Raw genomic sequence first — 22,706 nt, forward strand, 5'->3', positions numbered from 1 at the left:
GGTATGGTACTCATGTAAAGACAGACACATAGATTAACTGGACAGAAAAGACAGACCACAAATAATGCCCACATATTTATGAACAACTGATTTTTGACAAAGGCAATGCAGTGGACAAAGTATAGATAAATAAATGGCACTCCAACAACAGGAAATCCATATGTAAAAAATGGACTCAGAGCCACACTTTGTGCCATACATAAAAATTAATTCAAAATGGGTCACAGATCTAAATGTAAGGCTTAAAGTATAAAACATCTAGGAGAAAACATAGGAAAAGATTTTTGTGACTCAGGGTTAGACAAAGATGTCTTAGACAGGACTTAACCATAATTAAAAACTTCTGCTCTTTAAAAGACACTAGCAAGAGAATGAAAAGGAAAGTCACAGACTGGGAGAAAATCTTTGCAAAGCATATATTTGGTAAAGAATTGTATACAGGATACATAAAGAACTCTCAAAACTCATCGAAGAAGATATAAAGATGACAAATAAGCACATAAAAAACTGTTTAACATCATTAGCCAGTAGGAAAATGCAAATTAAAACCACAAGAAGATGCCACTACATACTGATTAGAATGGTTAAAATTTAAAAAGCTGACCATACCAACTGCTGACGAGGATGTGGAAGAACTAGAACTCTCATACACGGCTGGTGGGAAGGCAAAATAGTATGACCACTTTGGAAATCAGTTTGACAGTTTCTTTTTTTGTTGTTTTTTTAAATTAATTTATTTATTTTGGCTGCGCCGGGTCTTAGTTGCAGCATGTGGGATCCTTTAGTTGCAACATGTGGACTTCTTAGTTGGGGCATGCATGCAGGATCTAGTTCTCTGACCAGGGATTGAACCTGGGCCCCCTGCATTGGTAGCGTGGAGTCTTACCCACTGGACCACCAGGGAAGTCCCCAGTTTGACAGTTTCTTAAAAGTTAAACCTACTTGGGCTTCCCTGGTGGCACAGTGGTTGAGAGTCTGCCTGCTGATGCAGGGGACATGGGTTCATGCCCTGGTCCGGGAAGATCCCACATGCCGCGGAGCGGCCAGGCCCGTGAGCCATGGCCGCTGAACCTGCGCGTCCAGAGCCTGTGCTCCACAACGGGAGAGGCCACAACAGTGAGAGGCCCACATACCGCAAAAAAAAAAAAAAAAGTTAAGCCTACACCTGGCATATGATCCAGTCATTCCACTCCTAAGTATTTATACAAGAGAAAATATAATCCGTGTTTATACAAAGATTTACCCATGAATGTTCACGGTACCTTTATATGTAATAGCCAAAAACTAGAAACAACCCAAATATCCATCAACAATAAACATGATATATCCATACAGTGGAATACTACTCAGCAATAAAAAGGAATGAACTATTGATACATGCAAATATATGGACAACTCTCAGGCAGACAAAAAGAAAGATAACATACTGTAGAATTCCATTTATACAAAACTCTAGAAAATGCAAATTAATCTATAGTGACAGAAAACACTCCTTTGGGATGTGGGGTAGGAAATAGTGGGAAGGAGGGATTACAAAGATGTATATATGACAAAACTTTTGGGGTTGATGGACATGTTCACTATCTTGACTATGGTGATGGTTTAATAGGTGGATATATATGTCAAACTTATTAAATTGTACATTTTAAATATGTGCAGTTGAAGATGGCAGCGTGGGAAGATGCGGAGTTAGTGTCTCCCCACGACTATGGCAACTGCCGGCTGCTGGTGGGGGACTCTGACGCCCAAGGAGATGGGAGGAACCCCAAAGTGAACTGGTAGGATGTAGGGGGACTGAGTGGGGAGAAGAACTGGAGGCCAGACAGGATCAGTGCCCCTGAGGCTGGGAAGATCAGGAGAGGCAGGTGGGAGGAGCCATCCAGGAGAACGGAGAGAGGAGCGGAGGGTGATTGCCCCGCCCACTGGGGCCCAGGGAGCCTGTTGAGCTCCCAGGCTGGTCCCCTGCCCTCCAAAGCCCCCTCCAGGCTGTGTGGGCCCTTGGGAGCATAGGAAGGAGGCCAGGGAGATCAGGAGAGGCAGGCGGAAGGGGCCCTCCCAGACCCAAGGAGCAGGAGAGGAGAGGAGGGCGTTTGCCCCGCCCACTCGAACCCAGGAAGCCTGCTGGGCTCCCAGCTGAGGTACCCTGCCCTCTGAGACCAGGGGTGGGGGGCACGCCTGGACCCCTTCTGTTCCTTGAGCCTAAGCCCCACACCCCACATTCCCCAGGGCCTTTCCAGCCCTGTGGGTCCTAAGCATAGGCCCTGCCCACTACCCAAACCTCACCCTTGCTTAGGCCCCACCCTCCACAGCCAAAGCCTTTCCCCCCTTTTTATTCTTTTCTTTTCCCTCCTCCTCTTTTTTACTATTGTGGTACTGATATACCTTCCGGTTGTTGATTCATCTATATTTTTTATTTTTATATTCTTTCTAACATACCTGTTAGTTTCCTAATCTAATTTTACTTTTTACTTTGTTATTGTTCTTTTCTTTTCTGCCACCCCACGTGGCTTGCGGGATCTTGGTTCATGAACCAGGGGTTGGACCGAAGCTCCTCCAGTGGGAGCTCTGAGTCCGAACCACTGGACTAACAGAGAACCTCAGACCCCAGGGAATATTCATCAGAGTGAGATCTCATGGTGTTCCTCATCTCAGTACCAAGACCCAGCTCTACTCAACAGCCTACAAACTCCAGTGTTGGACGCCTCAGGCAAAACAATCAGTAAGACAGGAACACAATCCCACTCATTTAAATAAATTAAAAAAATGAGATGGCAAAAAAATATGTCACAGATGACTGAGCAAGGTAAAAACCTATAAGACCAAATAAATGAGGAAATAGGCACCTACCTGAAAAAGAATTCAGAGTAATGATAGTAAAGATGATCCAGAATCTCAGAAACAGAATGGAGGCACAGATTGAGAAAATACAAGAGATGTTTAACAAAGATCTAGAAGAACTAAAGAACAAACAAACAGAGATGAACAACACAATAACTGAAATGAAAAATACACTAGAAGGAATCAATAACAGAATAACTGAGGCAGAAGAATGGGTAAGTGAGCTAGAAGACAAAATGGTGGAAGTAACTGCCGAGGAGCAGAATAAAGAAAAAAGATGAAAAGAATTGAGGACAGTATCAGAGGCCTCTGGGACAACATTAAATGCACCAACATTCAAATTATAGGGGTCCCAGAAGAAGAAGAGAATAAGAAAGGATCTGAGAAAATATTTGAAGAGATTACAGTCAAAAACTTCCCTAACATGGGAGAGGAAATAGTCACCCAAGTCCAGGAAGCACAGAGAGTACCATACAGGATAAACCCTAGGAAAAATACACCAAGACACCTATTAATCAAACTAACAAAAATTAAATTCAAAGGAAAAATATTAAAAGCAGCAAGGGAAAAACAAAAAAATATATACAAAGGAATCCCCATAAGGTTATCAGCTGATTTTTCAGCGGAAACTCTGCAGGCCAGAAGGGAGTGGCAGGATATACTTAAAGTGATGAAATAGAAAAACCTACAACCAAGATTACTCTACCCAGCAAGGATCTCATTCAGATTTGATGGAGAAGTCAAAAGCTTTTCAGACAAGCAAAAGCTAAGAGAATTCAGCACCACCAAACCAGCTTTACAACAAATGCTAAAGAAACTTCTCTAGGTGGGAAATACAAGAGAAGAAAAAGACCCACAAAAACAAACCCAAAACAATTAAGAAAATGGTAATAGGAACATACATATAGATAATAACCTTGAATGTAAATGGATTAAATGCCCCAACCAAAAGACACAGACTGGCTGAATGCATACAAAAACAAGACCCATATATATGCTGTCTACAAGAGACCCACTTCAGACCTAGGAACACATACAGACTGAAAGTGAGGTGATGGAAAAAGATATTCTATGCAAATGGAAATCAAAAGAAAGCGGGAGTAGCAATACTCCTATCAGATAAAATAGACTTTAAAATAAAGAATGTTGCAAGAGATAAGAAGGGACACCACATAATGATCAAAGGATCAATCCAAGAAGATATAACCATTATAAATGTTTATGCACCCAAGATAGGAGTGCCTCAATACATAAGGCAAATGCTAACAGCCATAAAAGGGGAAATCGACAGTAACACAACCATAGTAGGGGACTTTAACACCCCACTTGCACCAATGGACAGATCATCCAAACAGAAAATAAATAAGGAAACACAAGCTTTAAATGACACAATAGACCAGACAGATTTAATTGATATTTATAGAACATTCCACCCAAAAGTGGCAGAATACACTTTCTTCTAAAGTGCACCTGGAACATTCTCCAGGATAAATCACATCTTGGGTCACAAATCAATCCTCAGGAAATTTAAGAAAACTGCAATTGTATCAAGCAACTTTTCTGACCACAACACTATGAAATTGTAAATCAATTACAGGAAAAAAAACTGTAAAAAACACAAATACATGGAGGCTAAACAGTGCACTATTAAATAACCAAGAGATCACTGAAGAAATCAAAGAAGAAATAAAAAATACATAGAAACAAATGAACACAAAAACACAACGACCCAAAACCTATGGGACGCAGCAAAAGCAGTTCTAAGAGGGAAGTTTATAGCAATTCAATTTCACCTCAGGAAACAAGAAAAATCTCAAATAAACAATCTAACCCTACACTTAAAACAACTAGAGAAAGAAGAACAAACAAAACCCAAAGTCAAGAGAAGGAAAGAAATCATAAAGATCAGAGCAGAAATAAATGAAATAGAAACGAAGAAAGCATTAGCAAAGATCAATAAAACTAAAAGCTGGTGCTTTTTTTGTTTATCTTTGAGAAGATAAACAAAATTGATAAACTTTAGCCAGACTCATCAAGAAAAAAAAGGAGAGGACACAAATCAATAAAATTAGAAATGAAGAAGGAGAAATCACAACTGACACCGCAGAAATATAAGGGATTATAAGAGACTACTACAAACAACTATATGCCAATAAAATGGACAACTATGAAGAAATGGACAAATTCTTGGAAAGCTACAATTTTCCAAGACTGAACCAGGAAGAATTAGAAAATATAAACAGACCAATCACAAGTAATGAAATTGAAACCATAATTAAAAATCTTCCAACAGGGCTTCCCTGGTGGCGCAGTGGTTGAGAGTCTGCCTGCCAATGCAGGGGACACGGGTTAGTGCCCCGGTTCGGGAGGATCCCACATGCTGCAGAGCAGCTGGGCCCGTGAGCCATGGCCGCTGACCTGCGCCTCCTGAGCCGGTGCTCCGCGAGAGGAGAGGCCACAGCGGTGAGAGGCCCGCATACCACACACAAAAAAAATCTTCCAACAAACAAAAGTCCAGGGCCAGATGGCTTCACAGGTGAATTCTATCAAACATTTAGAGAAGAGCTAACACTGATCCTTCTCAAACTCTTCCAAAAAATTGCAGAGGGAGAAACACTCCCAAATTCGTTCTACGAAGCCACCATCACCCTGATACCAAAATCAGACAAAGATGTCACAAAGAAACAAAACTACAGGCCAATATCACTGATGAACACAGATGCAAAAATCCTGAACAAAATACTAGCAAACAGAATCCAACAGCATTCCAAAGGATCATACATCATGATCAAGTGGGATTTATTCCAGGGATGCAAGGATTCTTCAATATACACAAATCAATCAATGTGATACACCACATTAACAAATTAAGGAATAAAAACCATATGCTCGTCTAAATAGATGAAGAAAAAGCTTTTGAAAAAATTCAACACCCATTTATGATAAAAACTCTCCAGAAACTGGGCATAGAGGGAAACTACCTCAACATAATAAAGGTCATATATGACAAACCCACAGCAAGCATCATACTCAATAGTGAAAAACTGAGATCTTTTCCACTAAGATCAGGAATAAGACAAGGATGTCCACTCTTGCCACTCTTTTTCAACATAGTTTTGGAAATCCTAGCCACAGCAATCAGAGAAGAAAAACAAATAAAAGGAATACAAATTGGAAAAGAAGAAGTAAAATTGTCACTGTCTGCTGATGACATGATACTATACATACATAGAGAATCCTAAAGATGCCACCAGAAAACTACTAGAGGTAATCAATGAATTTGGTAAGGTTGCAGGATACAAAATTAATGCACAGAAATCTCTGGCATTCCCATACACCAACAATGAAAAATCAGAAAGAGAAATTAAGGAAATCCTCCCATTTACCATTACAGCAAAAAGAATAAAATACCTAGGAATAAACCTGCCTAAGGAGGTGAAAGACTTGTACTCAGAAAACTATAAAACACTGATGAAAGAAATCAAAGATGACATAAACAGGTGGAGAAATATACTATGTTCTTGGATTAGAAGAATGAATATTGTGAAAATCACTATACTTACCTAAAGCAATCTACAGATTCAATGCAATCCCTATCAAACTACCAATGGCATTCTTCATAGAATTAGATCAAAAAATGTTACAATTCGTATGGAGACACAAAAGACCCCGAAGAGCTAAAGCAATCTTGAGAAAGAAAAACGGAGTTGGAGGAATCAGGCTCCCTGACTTCAAGCTATACCACAAAGCTACAGTAATCAAGACAGTATGGTACTAGCACAAAAACAGAAATAGAGATCAATGGTACAGGATGGAATGCCCAGAGATACACCCACGCACATATGGGCACCTAATTTACGACAAAGGAGGCAAGTACATACAATACAGAAAAGACAGCCTCTTCGATAAGTGGTGCTGGGAAAACTGGACAGCTACATGTAAAAGAATGAAATTAGAACACTACCTAACACCATACACAGAAATAAACTCAAAATGGATTAAAGACTTAAATGTAAGACCAGACACTATAAAACTCTTAGAGGAAAACATAGGAAAAACACTCTTTGACATAAACCACAGCAAGATCTTTTTTGACCCACCTCCTAGAGTACAGGAAATAAAAACAAAAATTAAAAAATGGGACTTAATTAAACTTAAAAGCTTTTGCACAGCAAAGGAAACTATAAACAAGACAAAAAGACAACCCTCGGAATGGGAGAAAATATTTGCAAATGAAGCAACTGACAAAGGATTAATCTCCAAAATATATGAACAGCTCATGCAGCTCAATATCAAAAAAACAAATATCCAGTTAAAAAGTGGGCAGAAGACCTAAATAGACATTTCACCAAGGAAGACATACAGATGGCCAAGAGGCACATGAAAAGATGCTTAGCATCACTAATTATTAGAGAAATGTAAATCAAAACTACAATGAGGTATCATCACCTCATGCTGGTCAGAATGGCCATTATCAAAAAATCTAGAAATAATAAATGCTGGAAAGGGTGTGGTGAAAAGGGAACCCTCTTGCACTGTAGGTGGGAATGTAAATTGATACAACCACTATGGAAAACAGTATGGAAGTTCCTTAAAAAACTAAAAATAGAACTACCATATGACCCAGCAATCCCACTACTGGGCATATACCCTGAGAAAACCACAATTCTGAAAGAGACACGTACCACAATGTTCACTGCAGCACTGTTTACAATAGCCAGGACGTGGAACCAGCCTAAATGTCCAGCGACAGATGAATGGATAAAGATATGACACATCTATACAATGGAATGTTACTCAGCCATAAAAAGAAATGAAATTGAGTTATTTGCAGTGAGGTGGATGGACCTAGAATCTGTCATACAGAGTGAAGTAAGTCAGAAAGAGATAAACAAATACCAAATGCTAACGCATATATATATGTAATCTGAAAAAAAAAATGGTACTGATGAATGTAGTTACAGGGCAGGAATAAAGAGGTAGACATAGTGAATGGACTTGAGGACTTGGGGTGGGAGGGGGAAGCTGGGGCAAAGTGAGAGTAGCATGGACATATATACACTACCGAATGTAAAATAGATAGCTGGTGGGAAGCAGCACATAGTACAGGGAGATCAGCTCGGTGCTTTGCAATGACCTAGAGGGGTGGGATAGGGAGGATGGGAGGGAGGTTCAAGAGGAAGGGGATATGGGGACATGTGTGTGCATATGGCTGATTCGCTTTGTTGTGCAGCAGAAACTGACACAGTATTGTTAAGCAATTGTACTCCAATAAAGATCTATTAAAAAGATAATAAATAAATATGTGCAGCTGATTATATGTTGATTTTACCCCAAAAGAGCTGTTAAAATAAGAAAATAAAATATGGGATATATAGGCACGATATTCCTTCTCTGTCTTCCTTTTTCTTGTCAGGAGCAATAAAAGCCAGGGCCTGCTCCTAGCTATCTCTACCTGGCAATAGGTATCAAAAGTAAACATTCTCTCTCAGGCTCCATTTCTCCTGGCACTGAAGAGTGTTCATTAGAGTCTAATGATAAAACTTACCTCCCCTCACAACACAGTGATAAATGTGCAAAATTCTGGGCAACGGGAATGAGGACAGGTCAGTGACCTCTAGGATATGATGAGAGATGAATTTTGGTAAAATGCTTTACTGAATTACTGACTTTTTAGAGTCAGTATTGGATTTAGGTTTTGTCAGTCATCATCCTAGAATGTACTTCTTTTAGTGACCCCTTATAGAGTACAAGAAGAGCCAGGCCATGGTTTGAGTATGTTAGGTCTGCTGGCTAAAATTCCATTTACTCTCATTTCATTTTCACCCAACTCCTTAAAACCCAAGTTTATAATACCTTTAAAGGTACTGAAACATGTTTAAAAAAAAACAAAAAAGTCACACAATAGAATAATATATGTACCATTAAAAATATTAAGAACTATGTGAACTCAGGAGGAGACATAATTCCATCCCTTTGGGATATTAGAGCATCTTAGAATTAGGAAGGATCTAAGAGTGTGTCAAATCTAAGGCCCTAACAGATGGGCAATTCCCCTTACAACATTCCCATCAAGTTGTTAACTTGTATTTCTCATGCACAGCCTCTGTGACAGGCAATATATGCTCTCAGGAGGCAATCTATTCCATTTTTGAAATGCCATGTTAAAAAGTTCTTTCCTGAACAAATATTGCACAATTCTACTTATGTGAGGTACTTAGAGTAGGCAAAATCATGTAGACAATTGGTAGGATGGTGGTTGCCAGGGGTGAGGGGAGAAGAGAATGGGAAGTTATTGTTTAATGGATACAGAGCTTCGGTTTTGCAACCTGAAAAGAGTTCTATGGATGGATGGTGGTTACAGTGACACAACAAGGTAGATGTACTTAATACCATTGACCTGTACACTTAAAATGGTTAAGATGGTAAATTTTATGTTATGTGCATTTTACCACAATTAACAAAGTTTCTTTCCTGCCACAGCCCAAAATCTACCTTCCCATGAATTCTTCCCAATGATCCTAAGTCTTCTCACACTAAACAAGTTTATCCCCTCTGCCCCATACCACCCTTCAGATATTAAAGGAGAAATAATTTATTCAACCCTCTTTAGATGTGCAACGTCTTGTATTGGGCACTGTTCAGGGTACAGAGACAAAAGAAATATGGATCCTGTCCTCACAGCTCTTAGTCAAACAGAGGAGATTTTTTAAAAGGACATAAATAATTATAATATGCACTATACGCATAAATGTCAAAAGAGAAGTACTGAGAAAGTATAGCAAGAGTTCAGAAAAGGGAAAGATTAATTTATGGAAAGGATCAAGAAATCAGGAAAAGCTTCATAAGATAGATAACACTTGAGATCGACCTTGAAGATGGGCATTTCCACTGAGGAAAAGGGCACTGAAGTAGCGTGTAGTGGTTAAGAGCCTGGACCCTAAAAATACGCTGCCTGGGTTTGAATCCTAGTTTTTCTACGTTCTACCTTGGTGACTTTGGGCAAGTTACTCTGTGCCTCTACGCTCCTCTTTTATAAAATATAAAAAAATAGATGTGAGAATTAAATGCATTTGTACATGAAGAATACCTAGAAGAATGCCTAGAAATTAGCACTGTATACGTGTATTGACTGTTGCTATTATTGAGAAAACAGCAAAGCCAGAGTTTGTAGAGGTGAGAAGGAATTAAACACATCTGAAAAAAGCAAACAGTCCAGTTTAGTTTAAATATGCTTCCTCTTTCTACATCTCCTCCCCCAAAACCCAACTAGATATAAATGCTAGCATAGAATCTGACATGTGGTGGGTATTTAGTAAATCATCACCCCCTCCCATTCTCCTTTCCCTTTTTCCTTTCTTCATAGTTCTGGTTTGTGCTTTGCCTAAGGCACCTGTATTCTGCCTTGGATTCTAATCATTTGTGTTACATTATCTGCCTCTTGTATGCTTCCTTAGGGCAGTGGTTACCTTGTGTACCCTAGCCCTAGTTCCTAAACCTGGTTGGGCATGAAAAGCTCTTGGGGGAACTTTATAAACACATAAGCTGTTTAGATCAACCAGGCTTAGGAATCAGAATTTCTAATGGTAGGGCAGGAATACATATTTTTTAAAGCCACAGGGGATTCTGAATCAGTCCATCAGTAGACACCATATTTGAATACCAGTTACCTATAGCACCTAATGATAATGTAGACATACAATAAGAATTTATTGAACTTTCATAGACTGAAAAATGGAAGATCAGGACAGAAAACGAGGTTGAAGCCTCACTGGAAAGGCACTAAATGCCAGGCTGAATTGATATAAAAGACCAAACTAAATAACCAACTTTCAGCTTCAAAGCAACAATCCCTTATTAAGAGTTTTATCTCAAAAGCACTTTCATGCCCTTTCAGTAGACCCCGGACACTAATATGCATTTTCATAAATCAGAGATGGCTAAAAATGAGCTAAAGTCAAATTTTACTTATTCATTTTAAACAAACGTTCAATGTGTTGAACAATATATGTGAAAGAATTTTAAAAACTGGAATAAAATATGATACTATTATTTGGACACTAATTTGCTTTTTGTCGTATGACAATTGCAAAGTAAACCAAAAAAAAAAAAAAAACCCTAAGGTTTATTGTGATTTTTCTAATTGGAAAATCCAAAAGGAATTCATATTTTTAAACTGACAATGAACAAAAGACCATTCAATTCAAATGCATAAACCTCTTTCTCTTCTATTATAAGTACCATTATGGAAGTTAGAAGCTTTTTTTAACCCAGACCTTAACAAGTTAAAATCAGAAACCAGTATTATGGAAAGTTAATTTTAAAGCTAATTCTCCAATGCTGAGTTCCCACCAAAGTAGCAATATCATACAATTAAAAGAATACCATTGGTAGAAGAGAACCTTAAACCTTCCCCACCCCACCTTAACATGTTTTGGAAACACTTACTTGACTGTTTTCTGATTTTCTTAGAATCCTATTGCAGTTTGTTATCCAAGTAACTAGGGCAAAAATATTTAAACAACTCTGAGCTGTCATTCTGATATATTTTCTAGGAGTCTGAATTCTTTCTTCGGCTCCAGCTAATGGCCACGTGTCAGATTTACTTGAAATATATCCAAATCCTCAGTGTGTAGCAAGTAAACATTTACTCTTCAGTAATTCCTCATTTTATGCAGACTACCAATAAAGTCATCAAGATTTATAAATTTTCCTCCCAAAATGTTACACCACCATTAAACACTATCCCTCAAAGACTGATAAGAGGAAAATGTTACCAACAGTGTAGACTCAAATACTGAAAAGAGTTTTCAAAGACTACTGCAGAAGGTACGAGTCTCTCTTTGAAGTATTTAAAAATTGGGCAAATTCTACCTTCCTGGGTGTTTTAGTTTAGTTTTTTTAGTGCCCATGGGAAAGAACTGGATGACCTGTCAAGATTGGCAAAATTGTCTACATTTGATTTTTAAAAATCCAACGTTGACAAGGTTGTAGGAAAAAAAAGCACTCTCATACGCTGTTGTTGGGAATGTGCATTGGTATAATCTTTTTGAAGAAGATGGAGCAATATCCATCCATTTTAAAATACGTACTATCCTTTGACATAGGAAGTCCACTGTTTGGAATTTATCCTATGGGTATACTTGTAAAAGTATGCAAAGACACAAGATGATTAGTGCAACATTGTTTGTAATAACAAACTTGACATAACCTATATGTCTATCCATAAGTGAATCACTAGGTAAACTTCTTGTAATCAGAATACTATGCAGGCATTAAAAAGAATAAAGACTAGCTATAAGTGATAATACAGAAAATATTTTAAGATGTAAGCAAAAAAGCAGTCTACAATATGATAAATATACACATATACAAACATACATTCAGAAAGACTATAAATACATATATACATATGTATTTGTATAAGCATAACAATTTTTGGAAAAATAGAAAAGAAATTTTAAAAGGGGTTGACTCTGAGGAATAGAACTAAACCTAAGGAGAAAGAGAAATACTTGTTAGATGTTAAAATTTGTCCAGCACAGGGAACTCTACTCAATTCTCTGTGATGACCTATGTGGGAAAAGAATCTAAAATTGAGTGGATATATGTACATGTATAACTGATTCACTTTGCTGTACAGCAGAAACTAACACAACACTGTAAATCAACTACACTCCATTAAAAACTAATTTAAAAAATGTTAAAATTTGTCATCCAGCTATAATATTAAAAAGCAGGGCTTCCCTGGTGGCGCAGCGGTTGAGAGTCTGCCTGCCAATGCAGGGGACACGGGTTCGAGCCCTGGTCTGGGAAGATCCCACGTGCCACGGAGCAACTGGGCCCGTGAACCATAAACACTGAGCTCTGTGCGTCTGGAGCCTGTGCTCCGCAGCAAGAGAGGCCGCAACAGTGAGAGGCCCGCGCACCGCGATGAAGAGTGGCCCCCGCTTGCCACAACTAGAGAAAGCCCTCGCACAGAAACAAAGACCCAACACAGCCAAAAATAAAATAAATGAATAAATAAATTAAAAAAAAAAAAAAAGCATATGACAACCTTTGGAGCACTATCTGGCAGTTTCTTATAAAGGTAAACATATGCTGCCCTATGACTCAGCAACTTTACTCTGAGTGACTAACCCAACAAAAACACAAAAGGTATGTCCACAAATAGTCTTGTATAAAAATATTTATAGCATCCTTATTCATAATACCCCTAAACAGAAAAGAACCCAAATGTCCATCAACGGAAAGATGGGTAAACAAACTGATATATTTTAACAATAGAATACTATTTAGCAATAAAAAAGAATGAACTCCTGATACAAGAAAATTTTTGATAAATCTTACATTCTACTGAGTTAAAGAATCCAGACACAAAAGAGCACACATACACACTATACTGTACCATTTATATGAAGTTCGAAGATCAGCAAAACTAATCTACCGTGATAGAAGTCAGTAAGTCTTAGCTTGGTTGCGGGGCAGGGTTGGAGAGTTAGAGTGGGGTGATTGAGGGAAGTTGGAGATTTACTGGAAATAGATACAATGGAACTTTCTGGGGTGATGGAAATGTTCTAATGTCTTGTTTTGCCTGGTAGTTACATGGATGTACCCAATTGTCTAAACCAATCATCCATTTAAAGATTACAATTCAATGGTTTTTAGTATATTCAGAGATATGTACAACCATCACCACAATCAATTTCAGAACATATTCATTACCTCAAAAGGAAATTCCATACTCTTTAGCTATCTCTCCCAATCCTAGGCCACTACTAATCTGCTTTCTGTTTCTACAGATTTGCCTATTTTGGACATTTCATATAAATGAATCGTGTAATATGAGGTCTTTTGTGACTGCCTTCTTTCACATAGCAAAATGTTTTCAAGGTCCATCTATGTTGTAGCATGTATCATTACTTCATTTCTTTTATGGCCAAAGAATATACCATCGTATGAATATACCACATATTGTTTATCCATTCATCAGTTGATGACAGACATCTGGGTTGTTTCCACCTTTTGGCTACTATGAATAATGCTGCTATAAACAATTGTGTTTTTGCTAGAACTGTGCATTTTATTTTATGAAAATTATACCTCAATTTTGAGAAAGAATATGGATATGAAAAATCATATCGTTACAACAAATCATTATTTCTGAGTGTTTTAGTGGATGACAGAATAAAAATATCTCGGAACGGCCAACAAGTCAATTATAATAAAAACATGTTCTTTCAGAGGAGAAAAAAGTTATGTGTCAATAACAACAACTAACTGAAATGTCACATTCATCTCCTGATGAAAACAGAAGTTTCCTATATGAGAGTGAGGAAGCTGTCTGAAAGGAGAATTTAAATCACTGTCTCAAATGCAAACCGTAACTCTTTAAGGCTTCAATGAACATACCATAGAAACATTTATTATCACCCTGACTTCAATGACCATACCATAGAAACATTTATTATCACCCTGACTACATACCATTAGCAACAAAATCAACACTGAAGTATGACCTCATTCTTTTGAGGGATAAAGGAAAAGGGTTAGTCTATTTACCAAAGGCAGAGCATAGTATTAAAATAATGTCTGTGTAGTATTGGGCACAATATTTACATAGTGAAATTGGTGCCTTGAGGCTGTCATACTAGAAGGAAAATTATTTTCTTTACAAATTAACAATCTTCTTTTCCTGAAATGGTTATAAATTATTTTACATACTGAGATACAAACAAGTGCTTTATTACTAGCAACAGTTAACTGGATCCATTTTGGCTTTCTTTTGTAGGAATGATGGGAAGAGAATACTAGCAATTATTGTTTTTCTACTCTGTTTTGGGGACTCACATATTTACTCATTTGATCCACAGCACAACCCTATTAGGTAGATACTATATTTTATTCCTATTTTACAGATAAAATGACTAGGCCGAAAAGAGTGAAGAGGTTAAGATCAAAGCCATGACTTCATTCATATAGAACATATACCTGCAACTGAGGTACACCCTCTATGTATCCCTTTCCAGTCACAGCCACTACTCCTAACAGTTTATCTGCACTGCTGTTGCTACTTTCTCACTTCTAATTCTTTCCAAATTCCCATGTGCTTCCGTGCAAAACATTTCACTAAAATTGCTTCACGGTTGCCAATAACTTGATAATAGCCAAATCCAAAGGACACTCTTCACTCTTTATCAATCTAACTTTTCTGGCCTGACCTCTAACTTTTGAAACATTCTCCTCCCTTGGATAACGGACCATTTCTTCACAACATTCTTAAACGTCTCTTCTCCATCTACACCTCTAATTTTTATACTCCTTAGGGTTTTATACTTGATCTTTGTGCTGGGTGGATGTGCCAACATGGTATTCCACATAATATTTCTCTGATTAAGAAGCTCATTTAACAGCCTAAATAAATGAAATGCAGGAATAGACTCCTGCTTACAGCGTGCACTGGGCTTACCATGTATTCTATCACCCTGAAGCAGTTGGTCTGATAGAATAATGTAAAAGCCTTTAGAAGACTCAATAATGGTGCCAGCAACACTTTGCATGGCTGGGGAAATATCCTCCAAAATGTGGAACATGGGCTTCCCTGGTGGCGCAGTGGTTGAGAGTCCGCCTGCCGATGCAGGGGACACGGGTTCGTGCCCCAGTCCGGGAAGATCCCACATGCCGTGGAGCGGCTGGGCCCATGAGCCATGGCCGCTGAGCCTGCGCGTCCGGAGCCTGTGCTCCGCAACGGGAGAGGCCACAACAGTGAGAGGCCCGCGTACCGCAAAAAAAAAAAGTGGAACATGCTCTGAATCAATGATGCTGTTTCTCCATAGCCAGGATACAAAAAGGATCAAAGGATAGAAATGGGAGCAGTTCCTCTCACTATTATCCTGAATGATCCACTAACAACATTTTATTTGCCATTGCTGAAACTTTGGGCTCTGCTGGTTTAGAAGTCGTAGACAAAACAGTGATTACACTGAACTGGAAGCAGAGACTGCTACCTGGACACTTAGGGTTCTTCATGACACAGAACTAATAGGCAAAGAAAGGAATTTATTGACTGACCTGATTATCATGGGAATATTGGGTTGCTACTATATAATGAGGACAAAAAGGATTAGCTTGGAACCCAAAAGTACTATGGGGTGCCTCTTAATACTCTCATGTCTTGTAATAAAAGTTAGTTTACTACAATAACCCAAAGAAGCAGGACTGCTAACAGCACAGGCTATTCAGGAATGAAGGTTGAGTTTATTGTACCAGATGAGAAACTACAAATGAGGTACTTACTAAGGGCAAAAGCAGTATAGAATGGGTAGTGAAAGAAGGAAATTACAAATACCAGCTATCACCACCTACAAGTTGCAGAAATAAGGACTTTAATAGTGACAAGTAGCAGAAAAAGGACTTTAACAATTTAACAGGACTATCTTCCTTGCTTTGACATAAATATATTTGTATATATTAACCAAATTGCTTTTGTTTTCCTGTCTTCCATTATCTATCATCTAACATAAATGTATGTTAACAAAGATTAACTTTTTTTACACTTTCCTTTTTAGGGCAGTTTGAGGTTCATAACAAGATTTAGTAGAAAGTACAGAGATTTCCCATATTCTCCCTGTCCCCACTACGTGCATAGCTTCCCTCACTATCAACATCCTGTCCCAGAATGGATCATTTGTTACAAATGAAGAACCTACATTGACATATAATTATCACCCAAAGTCCATAGTTTACATTAGGGTTTGCTCTTGGTGTTGTATACATCTAACAAATGTAAAATGACACATAGTCACTATTAAAGCATCATAAAGAACAGTTTCACTGCCCTAAAAATCCTTTGTGCTCTACCTAGTCAACCCTCCCTTCTCCAACTGCTGATCTTTTTACTGTCTCCATAGTTTTGCCTTTTCTAGGATATCATATAGTTGGAATCATAGAGTATGTAACCTTTTCAGAGTGGCTTTTTCACTTGGCAATAAGCATTTAAGGTTCCTCCATGCCTTTTCATCACTTGATAACTAAATTTTGGGGAAGGGCTGAATAACATTCCATTTTCTGGATGTACCACTGTTTATTTATCCATTCACCTAACGAAGGACATTTTGGTTGCATCCGAGATTTGGCAATTATGAATAAAGCTGCTCTAAACATCCACGTGTAGGTTTTTGTGTAAATAAGTTTTCAACTCATTTGGGTAAATGCCAAAGGAGTACAACTGCTGGATCCTATGGTAAAAGGATGTTCCATTTTGTAAGAATCTTCCAGCATTTGGTGGTGTTGCTGTTTTGGATTTTGGAGATTTGAATAGGTATGTAGTAGTATCTCATTGTTGTTTTAATTTGCAATTCCTTAATGACATATGATGTTGAGGATCTTTTCATATGCTTATTTGCCATTTGTATATCTTCTTTTTTTATTTATATTTTATTTTATTTATTTATTTTTGGCTGCGTTGGGTCTTTGTTGCTGCGCACGGGCTTTCTCTAGTTGCGGCGAGCGGGGTCTACTCTTCCTTGAGGTGCACAGGCTCCTCACTGCAGTGGCTTCCCTCATTGTGGAGCACAGGCTCTAGGTGCGCAGGCCTCAGTAGTTGTGGCTTGCAGGCTCTAGAGCACAGGCTCAGGAGTTGTGGCACACGGGCTTAGTTGCTCCACGGCATGTGGGATATTCCAGGACCAGGGCTCGAACCCATGTCCCCTGCATTGGCAGGCAGATTATTAGCCAGTGCACCAGCAGGGAAGCCCCTGTATATCTTCTTTAGACAGGTGTCTGTTTGGATCTTTTGCCCATTTTTAAATCAGATTGCTCATTTTCTTACTGTTTACTTTTAAGAGTTCTTTGGGGGCTTCCCTGGTGGCACAGTGGTTGAGAGTCTGCCTGCCGATGCAGGGGACACGGGTTCGTGCCCCAATCCGGGAAGATCCCACACGCCGCAGAGCGGCTGGGCCCGTGGGCCATGGCCGCTGAGCCTGCGCGTCTGGAGCCTGTGCTCCGCAACGGGAGAGGCCACAACAGTGAGAGGCCCGCGTACCGCAAAAAAAAACCCAAAAAAAAACAAAAAAGAGTTCTTTGTATATTTTAGATAATAGTTCTTTAGCAGATGTGTCTTTTGCAAATATTCTGTCCTAGTCTGTGGCTTCCCTTCTCATTCTCTTGAACTTTAGTCTTTTTTAATCCCTCTATTCCTCCATTATTTCCTTCTTTTGTGTTAAATAGGTATTTTCTAATGTACCATTTTACTTCTTTGTCATTTCCCTTACTAAGTATTTTTTAGTTATTTTCTTAGTGGTTGCTCTAGGGATTACAATTCACATTTTAATTTATAGCAATCTAGTTGTTCAAATTAATACTGACTTAATTTCAATAGCATACACAAAAAATCTGCTCCTATGTAACTCTCTTCCCTCCTTCCTCCTTTGTGTTATTGTCATACAAATTATATCTCTATGCATTGTATAAAGCAACTCAGATTATTGCCCTTTATAGTTGTATTTTAGATCAGATAGGAGGGGGGAAAATGTGACAAACAAAAAAATACACTTATATTGTCTTTTATATTTACCAAGGTAGTTACATTTACCAATGCTCTTTCTTTCTTCATGTGCTATTTCACTGTCTAGTGCTCTTTCATTTCAGTCTGAATGACTCTCTTTAAAATTATTTCTTATAGGGGAGGTCTGTGATAAATTCTCTCAATTTTTTTAATCTAGGAATGTCTTAACTTCTTCATTTTTTAAAGGTAGTTTCACTGAATACAGAATTCTTGGTTGGCAACTTCTTTCATCACACTGCCTTAATGGTTACAGAAGATAAATCAGAGGTTAAGTCTTATTGGGGATCCTTTGTATGTGATGAATCACTTCTCTGTTGTTGCTTTCAATACTCTCTTTGTCTTTTGCTTCCAATGGTTTGATTATGTGTCTAGGTGTGGGTCTTTTTGAGGTATTCCTACTTGTTAAGTTTCTTGGATATGTATATTCATGTTTTTTCTTCAAGTTTAAGGAGTTTATCAGTCCTCACTTCTTCAAATATTCTTGCTGCCCTTTTTTTTCCTATCCTCTCCTTCTGGGACTATTAGTATGTATATGTTGCTACACTTCGCTAATGTCCCACAAGTCTCTGAGGCTCTGTTCATTTTTCTTCATTCTTTTTTTTTTTTTCCTGTTTCGCAGACTGAATAATATCAATCGACCTATCTTAACGTTCACCAATTTTTTTCTTCTGCCTGTTCAAATCTAGTATTGGGCCCCTCTAGTAAATTCTTCATTTCAGTTACTTTTCTCCTCAATGCCAGAATTTATTTGGTTCTTTTCTATAATTTCTATCTAGTAATTGATACTCTCTGTTTGGTGAAACATTATTATACTTTCTTTTACTTCTTTACTATATATAAAGAAGTAAAAGAAAGTATACTTTTATACCTTTACTTCCTTGAACATACTTAAATAGCTGACTTAAAGTCTGTCTAGCAAATCCAATATTTGGGCTACCTCAGTTTCTATGGACATTTCATTCACCAGCTTCTTCTTTTAAGCTTTTCTTTTCCTTTGGTTAATTTGTTGTTTGCTCCAGTTGTTATCGGCATCTCAGGCAGCTATGTTGTTAAACAGTTGTTGCTGATTGTTCTTGACAAATGACTCTAAGGAAAATACTGTTTACACTGGACAAGTTCTCTGTCAGGTTACATAAAGACAAGCTTTTTGAGACTGGTTTACCAGGGAACTTCCAGACAGGCCAAATAATGACAAGTCTCTGAATATGGGGCTTTGAAAGAGCTCCAACTCCATTTTGACTCCTCCAGTGCTGGGTAAGATGCTAGTTTTCACCATGATTGCAGGCTGTTGGTTTTCAAGGCTACCATGGAGCTGGAGAAAGAACTGTTACCAGAGCAAGTAAAAAATGCCACAAAGCTTGCTGTTCTTACAGAGAAAACGCTGTTGACTTGTTTTTAATAAATGCTCCCCCAGATTGTTGTAAGCCTTTGGTTAATTTCCAAAGTTCTGAAAAAGTTGAGCTTGACGATTTTTGCAAGTGTTCTTGGTAATTTTATAACAGAGTATTTTCAGATGTGGTTATTCTGCCAGTCTCAGTAACATCACTCTCGTTCACCTCATTTTAAGATTACTTTTAAAGACATTAAATTATTTAAAGCAATAATAATAGTATATTGTGGGGTTAATAATATATTTAGAAGTACGTGTATGACAATAATAGCACAAAGAATAGGAGGGGGTACATGGAAATAATCTGTTGTAAAAATTCCATACATTATAAGTGAAATTGTATGACATTATTTGAAGGTAGACTACAGTAAATTAAAGATGGATGTTGTAAATCCTAGAGCAAACACTAAAAAAAAAAGAGAGAGAGAGAGAGAAAAAGAAATAATTCAATAGAAGAGAGAAAATAAAATACTAAAAAATACCCATTAATAAAAGATATTATGAAAAACAGAAAAGAACCAAAGAACAGACAGGACAGAAAACAAATAGCAAGGTGGCACACTATACTGCAACTGTATGTGCCTGTCTACCTATCTCTCTCTTATGCTCTATCTATGTATACCCATTTTCTCTACTAGATTATAAACTTACCTAATTTAAGTGATAAACAGAAACAAGCCAAAGTTAATTGCTGTAATAAATACACTATAAATTCTAACTTCTCTATTTTGGAATTTATGATAATTTATAAAATTTTACTTAATATATAAGACACTATGAAAAAATACAAAACTCACCTGTCTTCATAAAATAAATCTCAGAATTTTAGTGCTAAGTTATTTCAGAAACCACTTTGTACAATTTCATTTTACAATTAAGGAAACTCAAAGTGACTGACTGACTGATAATTAATCAAAAGCATCACATGGCCAGTCAGCAGTAGAGCCATAGTAAAATTCTTATTTCATATCTTTTAGTCCAGTTCTCTCAAGAGAAAAAAATTTCTATGCAACACCAACCACATATGCAACTATATATAAATAACATGCTTATTTCAAATGATTCTTATCTAGCAGATCTAGAAACATCTTGTTAAGTTGTACACAAACTTTAAAATAATCAAACTTTTTTAAATGCCTATTGTTGAATTTAGAGTTTCAACTAATTCAAATTCTCATCAATTAACAAGATTATTGAACTATACTATACTTAGCGAAAATCGAAGATTCCGTGGCTAAATAATCATTTAAAATACTCGCTACCAAAATCAGAGAATATAATCATTCAAATCAATGACCAAATCATTCACACTTATGCCAAAAATGACTTAAAAATTATAAAATCTGTATGTATTATTACCTGTAGCTCCAAGTGGGTGTCCCTTTGAAATCAATCCACCACTAGGATTTATGACCCACTTTCCTCCATAAGTATTATCTCCTCTATCAACCAGTTTCCCACCTTGACCTATAGAAGGAAAAATAATATTCATAAATGTTAAAAATAACATCAGAGCAAATGATATGTTTGTTTTTTTTAAACTTACAGATAGCCAAGAATTTCTTGGAGCAAACATTTCTTGATGGCTCAAACTAACTTCAAATTGATACAAGCACTTCTAAAAGTGAGGTAATAAATATTGAGTAATAAAAGCTTACATTTTCAGAACACTTCCTGCATGAAACAAAGCTCCTATTAGCTCCTAAGAGCTCTCTGCTTCCAAAATTGCTACAAATATAATCGAGATTCAGAGAACCAGAAGAAAAGCATCGAAATAGATACAATACTGTAAAATAATATTAGGTTTAAAAATTCATAATTTTGACAAAATATTCATTTCCATTTCAACTGTACTATTACATTCTATATAAATATTCTTAGTAAACAACAGGGGGGAAAGGGACAGAAAAAAAAGAGCGCTTTCATGAACTGAAGGAAAATGACTGAAAATACCGTTGAGCATAAATGTAAGCTTAAAAGAAAAAAATTACATCACATGCTTGGCAGCTTCAACATTCCTATCGATTCCCTGGTCATTCTTCCAGGTGGTTAAGAAGTAAATAAAAATGCATGTACTGTATAAAATATTCTTCCAGATGATATTTCTGGTAATGAGAGGTGGAATCTCCAAATGGTGGTGGTGGTGTTATCAGAGGTGGCTAATAGCTGTTACGTACTCACTCTGTGTCAGGCCTTGTTCTCATTATTTTACGTATATTTACATAATTTAATTTAATTCTCAACCCTATGAAGTAGGTACTATCATTCCCATTTTACAGATAAGGAAAGAGACACATAGATATTAAGTAACCAATCTAAGGCCAAAGTAGGGGATCTAGAATACTCAGGCAGCCTGGCTCCATAGCCTGTGTTCTTAGCCAACACATTTTATTGCCTTCAAAAACAAGAGCGTTCCTCTACTGGCAAAATGAAACATACTAATCACAGAATTTGAGATGACTTAACACTTTTAATTTGATTTTAAATCTAGGTTGTAGATTAAAAACCATCCATTGAGACATTCTTCTATTTTTTGATGTGTTTCTAACATAGAACCTGATACAAGGCTCTAGTCATAACAAGTAAACTATCTGCTATTACTGCTTTCATATTGTTAAATATTGTCACTGTACTGAGTAATAGCAGACTGAACACAAACCAAGAAGTGAATAATTTACTCCATGATTTTCCGTAATACATACAATCCTATGAAGTATCAGAATATTCCACTGGGGAATTAACATTCCAGAAGACCTGCTTTATAAGAAATGCTAAAGTAAATTCTCTAGAAAAATTTGGATCAGCAAGAAAGAGGAAAGAACAACAGAAATAATAAATATCTGGGTAAATATAAAGGAGTTTTTTCCTCTTAAGGTCTTTAAAATATGTGCAACTATTGAAAACAAAAATTAT

General features: G+C 37.3%; 1 protein-coding gene across 6 annotated transcripts in view; it reads right to left on the minus strand.

Moving 5' to 3' along the window:
- Positions 1-22,706, minus strand: part of SCP2 (sterol carrier protein 2) — a 163,093-nt gene that overhangs the window by 59,251 nt on the left and 81,136 nt on the right. For all 6 annotated transcript variants that reach the window (XM_027108508.1, XM_027108509.1, XM_027108513.1 and 3 more), the window contains one exon: positions 21,153-21,260. In XM_027108508.1, the coding sequence (XP_026964309.1) occupies positions 21,153-21,260 (108 nt within the window). The remainder of the gene's footprint in view (positions 1-21,152; positions 21,261-22,706) is intronic.

This window comes from Aethalodelphis obliquidens, unplaced genomic scaffold, assembly GCF_003676395.1.
Source record: "Aethalodelphis obliquidens isolate GAN/ISIS:26980383/991018 unplaced genomic scaffold, ASM367639v1 scaffold9, whole genome shotgun sequence".
Taxonomy (NCBI): Eukaryota; Metazoa; Chordata; class Mammalia; order Artiodactyla; family Delphinidae; genus Aethalodelphis; species Aethalodelphis obliquidens.